The 11,763-nt window shown below is 40.9% G+C and overlaps 1 protein-coding gene across 1 annotated transcript; it reads left to right on the top strand.

Annotated features, from left to right (window-relative positions):
• Nucleotides 1–2,273: 2,273 nt before the first annotated feature.
• RB195_007518 (uncharacterized protein) lies at nt 2,274–10,905 on the top strand (the record flags this gene model as incomplete). Its single annotated transcript, XM_064181190.1, has 20 exons — nt 2,274–2,420; nt 2,481–2,637; nt 2,694–2,836; nt 2,894–2,997; nt 4,076–4,223; nt 4,281–4,374; nt 4,449–4,573; nt 4,661–4,779; nt 4,849–4,926; nt 5,209–5,335; nt 5,539–5,646; nt 5,696–5,807; nt 6,328–6,398; nt 6,457–6,552; nt 6,626–6,721; nt 6,992–7,062; nt 7,122–7,230; nt 7,287–7,450; nt 10,509–10,620; nt 10,753–10,905. The coding sequence occupies 20 exons, from the start codon at nt 2,274–2,276 to the stop codon at nt 10,903–10,905; spliced, it is 2,334 nt and encodes a 777-aa protein (XP_064038000.1).
• Nucleotides 10,906–11,763: the final 858 nt, after the last annotated feature.

Here is an 11,763-nt window from a genome sequence, read left to right as displayed (position 1 = left end):
TTCAAAGATATAATGTTGATGGAAAAACAGAAAGTACAAGAGAAACAAAAGATAAATACTACAATATTTCCCGAAAAAAAACATTTTATTTGTTATATGCGACCATTTTAAGTCTAGTATGAATAGTATGAATGACGGATTCTCATTGAGTTCAATGTAGAAGCAGAGAATTAATCATCAATGCATCACTAGAAAGTTATCTACTTAAACTTATGCAGTTTCGAACACTTAGCAACAAGTCTACTTACCTCTTTTCAAAATCCTCCAACTAACGGCAAATATAACTCGGAAAAAAAGCTGCCGACCAGGTCGGTAGGGTAAATAGAAGCCGCACTGCTAACGAGATTTAAAGGTCCACATTCTTGAGTTGAATACAATTCGTAATAAAATAATCATAACTACAACTTAGAACCCAAGCTGAATCAAACATGAACTGACAATTCAGGCATTCTCAAGTGAAGAACGTAATCACCCTCCAGCTTACAATTGCAAAAAATAAGTAATCCCAGTTATTTGGGACTTCATAAGAGATTCAAAATAAATAAATAAATAAAACACGGGTAGACCGCTAACAAAAGCTCTGACATGTCCGGCAATAAGAAAATCAGTGCAGCACCAGCTGCATGGACCAATTTATCAGCAAAATTTGACGCAGCGAGATATTAAGAAAAAAGGCCTTCGAGTACATATTTCCAATGAACACCACTTAATCCAAGTAAATTTCTCCACGACTAAATAACAAGATTGAGGACACCAACATGGAATTTCCATTTCATGTCTGACCTTCGACACAAAAATCCCCACAAATAAAAGCGCTGAAAATCAAAGTTTGGGCATCGTGTTCAGCAGCACAGTGACAATTCGTCGCTAATCCAGAATTGTCAGCCAGACCCATATAAAAGCTAGCCAACACGGGAAAGGAAAAATTTGAAAAAGAACCCTCACGAAATCCAAATCCGCGCTCTGCAGTGTCGCTGAAATGTCAATAACGACGTCTTTTTTATGTAGGAGACGCTTTCAAGGCGAATTGATTGCTCGATTGATTGCCTTGGAAATAAAGAGAATCCTTACCTATTTGTAGCCGGTGCCAAAAGACAACAGAGACGAAAAAAGTGCAGAAATAAGAAACACAAAGGAAATTGGAATGAAACGCCTTCTGAACCGTTTCTTGAGCTCCGTTCAACATTGCCGAACAGGCAAAGCTTCGGTTGCACTGCGATCCGAGCAGCCAATCAATAAACGAACAGATCTACCTACAAGAACGCTACGTAAACTAAGCCACTCGACCACAGCAACGACGAAGGTCGGATGAACGGCGTAACCGAACGAGAATGACGTCACCCAGACATCACCGTAGTTAGATGTGCAGGTGTTCACGGCTGGCAATATGCCAATCGCGCGCGGAATGTGAATTTTCGAAGTGTTGAGGTTACTGAAGTTCTTGGTTCGTTTCAAGGGTTGGTACGGTTGATTCATATACGAAGTCGGTGGTATTGCAGAATACACCGTATTCGCTTCTACCTTGAATCTGAGGCTTAGCGGTATAAAAGTTCCGAGGGAGGGTGGGCTGAGAGTCACCTGTTCTTTTTCTGTTAGTTTAAGTTGCAAAGTTGGGTTATTGGGTCGATTTTCGTGGTCTCATCCTACTTATCATTCTTATCTGAGTGTAAAATATTGTAGGGAGAGATGTTCCTGGGAGAAGTGTAGTTGGGGGGGGGTAGGCACTCACTTGCGCCCTTATTTCCCAACGCTCTAACTTACTTTTTTCTCTTAGTAACTTTAGCTTATATGTCATAGATCCTCTAAGAGTAATGCTTGAGCCTAAGGGCTCCGATTGATTTAATTTATTACTTCGAGAAGTGAGGGCGCCACTGAGTGCCTCTCTCTCCCCATCCCAACTACATTTTACTCGATCTTCCCACTAGCTAAGTGCCCAAAAATCACACACTTATTCATTAAATGTTTGGACAAAACATGAGGTGAAGTATAGTTGTGGGATGCCACTCAACTGAGAGTGAACAGCTAAGTAAGTGAGCGCCTTAAAAGCTAAGCATTAATCTTGAAGGATCTATGACCTTGAGGCTAAAGCTACTAAGAAAAAAAAAAGAGTATAGAGCTTCCACAAATAAGAACTCGGTTGAATGCGGATTCTTCTCTCATAATCTTCATCATTATTCTTATTTGTAAGCAACCGTTTAATTTTTTTTTGTCTGGAAAAGTTGTTTCGTTCTCTTTCAGATATTTTCCTAGCATGACAACCTGCGAACTTCAAGATGATCCGTCGTCGTAGCCTGGGAATGAGTAGGATGAATCCTTCATCGACTCCGGTGATTCACGAACAGTTTCGGAGTCCTCTAGTGCAACCTTCATCACCTGAGGATGGATCAAAGAGGAAAAGAAAGAAAGTTCTGAGGTTACAAGTACGTTTCCTATGCTGTGAAATCGTTGTTCTTTTTTTTTTACTCATGTTCATGATTTAGAACCCTTTCAATAGTGACCGAGAGGATGTAATTGATCCTCAACGTCTGAAATTGATTGACAAAAATGCAATTATGGCTCGTGATTCAGCCGAACATGAAGCAATGATAGCTCGACTGCTATCGAGGCCGTTTACTATTCCAATCCCGGGATATACACGTAAATTTTAAATACATCTTCGAATTATTTCCTCTAACAGTTTTGTTTTGTTGAAGTGTCTGGTCGTGTATTGGGTATGGCCAGATCTAGAATTCGTGTGGCTATGTTTGATCCTTATGCTGAAAATGCAGTTGTACTGTATGCTCCACCTCCACTATCAGCACACGAGGAAATGAACATGAAAGAGGAAGACAAATTGGTGGGGATCTCGCAAGCTGGTTTTAGAAGTACAAATGAATGACACGTTGTTCCTTAGGTACATGTTGTTGTCGATCCAGTGTTGGGCAACGTTCTTCGACCACATCAAAGGGAAGGTGTAAAATTTATGTATGACTGTGTCACTGGACGAAATATTGAAGGGTAAACTAGGACTTACGTACATTAACCTTAATGCTCACGGTCGACTTACTAGGACCTGCATACAGGAGTTTGAGGGGCCATCCAGAATTGGTCGTAATGGCTACCTATGCATGGTTTTTGAAGTTTAAGCCACTAACAGAGTTGGTTGATTTAGTATTCACGTTAATTAGCATAATTACCTTATGATGACGACTGTGACGTTTGTAACTTCCGTACTTCCAAAGCGCACCCTCATACATTCGATAGTCGGACCCGTTGCTCCAACCTCCTTCACATTTGTAAGGTTGGGGAAGGGACCCCTTCGCTTATGGACAGTTGGCGAAGGAATCCTCATCACTTGAGCTGGATCCCCTTCACCTGAGGAGGGTCCGGCTCTTTCCTATCGCACCTCACCGTTTGCTCTCGTATGTTTCGTGACTTTGTGGGGATTTTCAAGGTTGCCGCTTGCTCGCTTCCTTCATAGTGAGCCACGATCAGGAAGCCACTTATCAAATTTTTGGACTTCGATGAAGGTTCCGGCTACGTAGTAATCAGAGTGATTCCAGCAAGAGTCTGCAAGTTACCAACGAAAGTTTCTGCGTTATGGAAATGAATGGCGAATTCCTGTTATTTCCGCCTTAGACATGGCGATTTTCGAAACTATTTCGCCATTAACTTTTAGGAAATAGAAGCCACAACGAATTTTAGATGTTTTTTCCTAGCTGTTGGGCTTCCGAACGGAAGTTTAGGAGGCCATAATGACGAATTTTGACAAAGAATGATAACTGGTCACTTAAGGTGATTATGTTAATCAACGTGATTACTAAATCTAGCAATTTTTAGTGGCTGAGACCCCGAGAAACTTGCTTAGGAAGCCATTACGACCGTCTTTTGGTGTCCCTCCCTAACATTCTTCTCGCCCATTAAGTTACATGCTGATAGAGAGCCGATGTTCTGGACAAAATTTGTCCTTCTTTGATTTGCGCTTTGCTTGAACTATCGCAAAACTGCTTTCCTTTCTTTTTTTTTTGCACTCTCATTTCTTATTTCAGTGATTTAACGTCGCTCCTTATCATTTAATTAACGTATCGTAGTTCAGTTATCATGGCTGCATTATGGCGGACGAAATGGGTCTGGGCAAAACATTACAATGTATAACACTTTTGTATACTTTACTTCGTCAAAGTCCACTAGGTAAACCGACGTTTTCCAAGGTTATCATCGTCTGTCCAAGTAGTTTAGTGAAGGTATATTGTTGCTACTTCCATCAATCAATAAAAAAGCAGTCCTTTACTCACTTTTAGAACTGGGATAAAGAGATCAAAAAATGGTTGGGACAACGAGTTAGTGCTCTACCGATGGATTCCGGAAGTAAACAAGAGATAACAAGCAAACTTAGTAGGTAATCCATATAGTTAGATAGTTGTTTTATTAGTATATCAAAATAGGGCCTGAGTGATGTTGTTTTTAAGAAGCTTATATGGCTGACGGTCGAGTTCGAGCTGCAAGCCCAGTTCTGATAATTTCTTACGAAACCTTCAGATTGTATGCGAAAATTCTGCACTCAAGCGCCATAGGAATGGTTATTTGCGATGAAGTAAAGACTTTTATTCTTCAAGCTCATGTTACCTTCTCTTGACTGACTTCAATCCAACGACGTCGTTTTGAATCACTCCGTTTTCAGGGCCACCGTTTAAAGAACAGTGATAACTTAACGTACCAGGCTCTGAATGGTTTGCAATGTGACAGGCGTGTTTTGATCTCAGGAACACCTATCCAGAACGATCTGCTTGAGTATTACAGGTGGAATATTTTAATCTCCACTGTCTAATAACTAAATGAGTGCATTGATCTCAAGAATAATCATTCCAGCCTAGTCAATTTCGTAAATCCTGGTCTTCTTGGAACAGCAAGCGAGTTCAAGAAACGTTTTGAGAATCCGATTTTGAGGTACTGCTCATTTAAGCGTTATCTCTAATTCAATACATTGCATTTTTTGTATCGTTTTTGGAAAGTAGAAAAAAACTTCGTTTTTCTATCGTTTTCATAAGGTAGAAGAGAGGTTTTAGTGAGTTTTAGGCATCCGAAAAGGCTTCCTAAAAAAGAGAAAAGGAAACAAAATCTACTGGATCCATTTTTCATTTTAGATCTGCTTATTTGGAAAGAATATCATTGATTTACTGTTCTCGGCATATTAAAACTTTAGACAGTCGTTGAAGTACAAAAATTCAGGGGTCGTGACGGCAATGCTACTGAAGATGAACAAAAGAAGGGTGAAGAAGCCACAAAGGAGATGGTTGCACTTGTGGAGAAATGCATCATTCGAAGAACCAGCACATTGTTGACAAAATATTTGCCCGTAAGATTGCAACTAGATCGGCCATGATTCGAATGTATTGAGTTCTTAATATTGATTTTTCGAGAACCAAGCCAGAATTAGAATGTACGTAGAATTTGGCCAGAGTTCCTCGAAAGGAATAGTCGGAGAAAGTTTCCACACCTAGGCGATGCTGATTGATTGCAATCATCCAGCAATCATTGATTCCTTTTTCTGTATTTTAGGTCAAATACGAGCATATCATTTGCTGTCGCAATACGGAACTGCAGGACTCTATCTACAACAAGCTCATTGAAACAGAAAAGAGGAACAGAGCAGTGGAGAGAGATAAGGTATATTATTTTTGATCCGCAGTTCTAAGCATATTTTGCTATGTTTTAGGAAGTTGGTGCTACCGCCTCTGCGCTCTCCTTCATCACCCATCTAAAGAAGTTATGCAACCATCCGTATTTGGTTTATGAGGAGTTACAAAAGGCCGATAATCGATTCCATAGTGAGTTTGGGCCTACCATCGATCATAGAAGCGTTAATTTCTATCATGCAGTCCATATTAACCGATGGGTTTTCGAATCAACCGTTCACATTTGGAGATGGTTACTTTTTTCTCATCCGTGAAGGTAACGAATGAGATTTTAGCTTTTCAACTCCACTTCTGGATTCTCGCCTCGTCCATTTCATTCGTTTTCCTCGTTGTCTTACATGAAATCTCTGTTTTCTTTTTATTGGTGAAATACTGCACGTTTTTAGAAGAAAGGGACATAGATCATTCTGACGTTTTATACATTTATTTCTTTTACCGTAGATGTTTATGGTGTTATAAGAACTCTTTCTTGAAAACTTACAAAAGAAAAGCATAAAACATACAACTTACATACATACAGCACAAAGCCAACTTTAAAGTTGCGAACATCAGATTTACGGTCAAATAGTACAAGTTATCCGTCAACAATATTGGAGAGTCCCTGAAAATATCCAAATCTCCAGTCCAAGTTGACATTTCTGTGATATTATAGGCTGCCTTGACATTTTTCCGGAATCGTTCCATACGAAAAAGTGTGACCCGTCTACATCTGGAAAAATGAAGGTGAGCTCTTTGCAATACATTAGTTTAAAGTGTTTTTATTAGAGTTAGTCCATTTAAGGTGTTGGACTACATCCTGGCTGTTACGCGGAAGACATGCAACGATAAATTTGTCCTAGTATCTAATTACACCCAAACTATTGATCAGTTTGTAGAGGTGATTTATTTTGCGAACTGTTAGATAGATAGATAAAGGGATTATGAGCAGTATCCAAGAACTTTATTTCAAGCTCTGCAAACTACGCGGATACGGATATGTGCGACTAGATGGGTCTATGTCAATCAAGCAAAGAGCAAAAACCGTGGAGAAATTCAACGACCCGGAGGTACCATTTCGCGTTTGTATAATCGATCTAGCCGTAGGTGAAGTTGTCCCAGCACCTGCATATGCACAGAACTAGTTAAATTTTATAATTATGCCATATTATGTTGGCTTGCCACCAGATGAAGTAAGGTGACAATTTACAGAATTTCATTAGGGTAGGCTAGAATTCTCTGACGATGACAACGCGCTACAGATGACAACCAAAATCACACCCTTGCAATGTGGTTAATGTTATTTTATATCGCCTCTTTCTTTTGCTCTATTTCTCCAGGGTACCGAATTTTGTTTCTTACTATCCTCAAAGGCTGGCGGTTGTGGCCTGAACCTCATCGGAGCGAATAGGTAAGGTAGCTAGCTGTTGGAAACTCGCCCACATAGCAACTCAAGACTGCTGTTACTAGGTTAGTGATGTTTGATCCGGACTGGAATCCAGCCAACGATGATCAGGCAATGGCTCGAGTGTGGCGTGATGGTCAGAAGAAAAACTGCTTCATCTACAGATTACTTGCAGTTAGTAGAAATACCACATTTTCTCTAAATGTAGTAATTGGTTACTGGTATTGTAGACAGGCTCAATCGAAGAGAAGATGTTCCAACGACAAACGCACAAGAAAGCATTGTCATCTTGTGTGGTTGATGCCGGCCAAGATGTTGCCCGTCACTTTAGTTCAGAACAGCTTAAAGAGCTGTTCAAACTTGAGATTGAAACACCTTCTGATACTCATACGAGGTGGGTTGAATTTATTCGAGTATCTTGAAGGTTGAAGGGCGATACATAGGGTGAGTGGGCACCGATGTAATTCTCTTAATGTGGTGTAGATATACTACTAGGTGTTGCGAAACGCTAAATGTCGAGCACTTATTTTTGGAAATTAGAATCTTTGCTAATACGCTATTTGCTGACATTATAGTCGGGTCAAAATGACCTGAAGCTATTTTGAACCGACTCGAAGGTGGACCCTCGCTACCTCGACTCATCGCCTCACCGCTTCGACCACAGCCGCTCTCGCAGTTGCACCCGAGCTCTAGTTAGCGCTGACTCAAGTATACCAATAAATGGACATACATGAAGATGAATATTATCAAATCATGAACAGGAACAGAAGAAAACTCAATTTTTGTGCACACTTTATCGCAATCCATCTTTTGAATTTGTTACACATACACTTTATCGCAATCCATCTTTTGAGTTTGTTTAAAGGTTAGCTTTTATCAGACTTGCAACTGGAAGAAAAATACTTGCATTCTGTATCGATTGTCCACTCATGGCAGGTGTTGTAAGGATAGGCGTTCTCAGAAATTTCAAAACTTTCTTTTATGACCAGGTGGCTCCAATCCCTTGTATATTGCACGCAGAATTGATAATCCTCGGCGATTTCTGGGTTCCGTGACGGAGAGCTTCTTGTGGAGAGGAATTATAATAGCGTGTCTCCAAATCAGTCCGTGAATCAGGTATCCTTTCGTCAATCCATATTGAACAGATGATCTTCATCTCACGAATCCCAGAAGGGGAAGAGATTTCAGCATTTCTGCGCTAATTCCATCGTCTCCGCCAGATTTTCCATTCTTCATTTTTTGAACACGAGTTCAGCGACTGACGGCGCTTCTCGGCTCAGAAAAAGTAACCTCTTTCTCAGACGCTACTCGTGGCTGACGTCCCCAATAGTGGGATGATACATGCAGAACTGCACTTGTGGATATTGTCTCCGCAAATGCAAAGGCGGACTTCTTCCTCGGTGCTAAAACCGGAAGCGTTTTTTTTTTTTTTTTGCAGCGGCCTGATTGCGTTTAGTGGCGAGACTTCTTCCCGAATTCCTCGTTTTTTAGGTCTGCCAAGTCGAGCTTCGGTTGATTCTGGGCTCCACGATACCTTTTCTGGAATCGTACCATAAAGCTGAGAAGAACTAGGCGGTGGTCGGAAACGTATGCGACGTGCCAGACAGCTCTAGGTTTCCGGATATCTGACAAAGGAATTTTTTTCGTCAGAACGTAATCGAGCTGAAGCTTAAAAATTGGCATCTTCCGCTCCTCTTCAGGAGTTAATAGGGTTGTCCCTTGCCAAGTAAGCTGGTGGCGTTGATGATTCCTCTTAAACGTGGATGCAATGATGAGGTTCGTCTGTTCAATCTATCAGACGATCTCCGTTGTCCGATGTTTGTTCCATGGGATAGAACCATTTTTTAAGAACATCGGATTATTGTTCAAGTCCCAACTTTGTATTCGCCTCAATTCCGGCAATTACCGTCTGCTGGCTTTTTATGTTGGATATCAACGTATTGAGTTCATCATGAAACGCGTCCTTGTTGCAGTCTTCGGCGGTCTCCGTGGGTGCGTGAGCACTTACGATTCAGAGTTTAAGACCTCTGCCATTCCGTAATTGTAAAAAGGCGCATCTTGATGACGTTGAACCAAACTCCTGTCACCGGATTGTTGCAATCGTTTCTGACAGCTATTGCCCAGCCTCCTACTTTCCTTTCATCAGCATCGCCGAGATAGATGGTGTAGTTGTCGATACTCCTTCATGCGAGGGCACCCTTCATGCGTGTTTCTTGCAACGCAGCAAACGGTGTGTGCAGATATCCCTGAAGTCAGGATAGAGGGGCATGTTGAAGTTCACTTGACAGCGACTAGCAGTTACGAGACGGATGTTTGTTGCTGAGGATTCCGTGTTTCCCTCAGAAATTCAGCTTTTAATATAGGCTCTGGCATTGTGCTGAACGACAGCACCTTTTTGCAATGTATGAGAAGATTTGAGAAAGTTTTGCCATATAACAGTGCTGATTGTATAGCTCGCATGCTCCCACTCAAGACTCTGAGTGGATTTAGTAAAAGCAGGGTCACGACTTGCAGGTAACAATCAGACTTGTATACGCGGCACCATTGATGATGTCAAGTTACATGATCCTCACATAAAATTACAATTTCTATGGAAAAAGGGGAAAGCAAGCGTAGGTACTCTCAGCTTAATACCACTCAGCTTTAGGCTTAGCTTTTTGACATCAATACCAGGTTATCATCTATCTTCGTACTGTGATGACGAATATGCGCATAAAAGTTTAGTCGCAGCGTATAATACGTTGCTTTTTTTGTGGTATAGTCTGGTCAAAGGGCATAATGGACGTAGTTGTGTAAGCGGCTGCGCTCAAAGCGGCGGCGTGGAGCCAGCAGCTGAAAGAGGTTGGACTATTACTAACTCCACTCGGACTGCAGAGCTGGGGCGCCCCTCCACGTGGTCACTGCACCAAGCTTCAGGTTAAAGGCATTACTCCACGAATCTGAGGTAGTACGGATTTCAGGTGGAGTATTCGTATACGGGATGGGAGACTTTGGAGAGGGTGGTGATTCCGTCCATTTCTTCCTAATTGCCGTAAAAAAGCCGGAAGATACGGTTTCAGGCGTTCTGGCGCACTATTTTCCACAGGGAGTTCGACTGGAGCGCGCCAGCCTTGTGCGACGCCGCATCTTCCGGGTCGTTTTTTACGGCAATTAGGAAGAAATGGACGGAATCACCTCCCTCCCCGTAGTCTCCAATCCCGTATACTGTTACTCCACCTGAAATCTGCACCACCTCAGATTCGTGGTATGCTGCCTTTAATTTGATCCTACCGGTATTTTTTTGGGAACGTGGTAGCAGTTGAATAATTGCCTGCCGTGCTGCGTGGTATATTTTTTAGTTAAAATTTCTTAAAGCACGACTAATAAAATACCTCTGTAGCAGTCCCGGTTAGAAGGTGACGTTTACAATTTTCGTGCTTGATTATCTTATAAATAATGAACACGTCATAAAGGTTAAAATGCAAGCGGTGCATCAATGGAATTGAGAGTTCTGATCCGCCCGAGACAGCCGACTGCACATCGGACTTAGCTCTGTGGCATCATTCGCAAAGGGATCCTCGAAAGGTTAGTGAAAATAAGGCACTATATTAATTGGACATTGCCTCATGTTGATTTTGATGATACTGATAGATCTTGAATTCTAAACCCTTGAACTTGGAGAATGGTGTTAATAAATAATACACTTTTTGTTTGCAGATCGCGGACTCAATCTTACGATCTGTTTTTAATTGCGGTGCGATCTCCTTTGTGTTCCATCAAAAGTCACACAAAGTGGAAGTTCCGAAAAGGAGGAAGAAAGAAGAAGATGATGAATATAAGCCCCATGAAGATGAAGACGAGGATGACTAGAGTTTGGATAAATAGTGAATAATTGAACCGTTCTCTTTTCTGAATTTTTGTATATTGTACATTATTCTGTTTTTAATTCTGAATGTTGATTTGTAAACTGTTTCTGTTATGAATTAATATCATGAAGAACTCGTAAGAAACTTATTCCACAAGTTATGTAAACTGTAATAAAAAAGGAGCAAAGTCAAGAAAATACACTTCAAGTAGTATGTGAGATCTTATTTACAGTACAATTAGAGAGAACTGTCGAATATGTGTGTTTCCACTGAGAGGAGCGGAGAAAGCGGAAATGCGTACAAATGCCAGAAGATACTACCAGTTGTTTCGCGCTATTTTTTTTTTTATTTTTTTTAAATTACTTAAAGACTTCGAGGAGCTCAAGTAATAGTTAATAGGAGAGATCGCGACCATGTTCGGGAAATATAATGGACGTATAATGTAGATTTTAGAATCCTAGTCGTTATTATTGTTATAATACATAACACAGTTGACATAGGTTCGCGAATTGATTTCTTGATAGAATGGGCTGATGATTAACTGAAAACTGAATTTATTAGTAGGTCTTAGTTCTCTTGAGAATGGGAAAAAGGACCAGTGAGTTACAGAAAAAAAGAAAAGAAAAAGAAAGCTATCCTTTTATAGAAAAACTATGCTGAAAATAGCTAGAGGAAGAAATTAGGTCCTTAGATTTAATGGTCATTGAAAGAGGCAGTAATTGTGGATGTGAAGCAAAGGCCATAATTCCGGATTCCTCATTAAATGAAAATATACTTCTGCGTATAAGGAATACTGAACAAGCCTACCGAGAGATGTGACAACGCAAATGACAGCTAGAGATCCTCCTGCGGGGAGGAGGGG

This window comes from Necator americanus, chromosome I (genome assembly GCF_031761385.1).
Source record: "Necator americanus strain Aroian chromosome I, whole genome shotgun sequence".
Classification (NCBI taxonomy): domain Eukaryota; kingdom Metazoa; phylum Nematoda; class Chromadorea; order Rhabditida; family Ancylostomatidae; genus Necator; species Necator americanus.
Note: the sequence above shows the minus strand (reverse complement) of the source record. Positions and strands in the feature narration are given on the sequence as shown.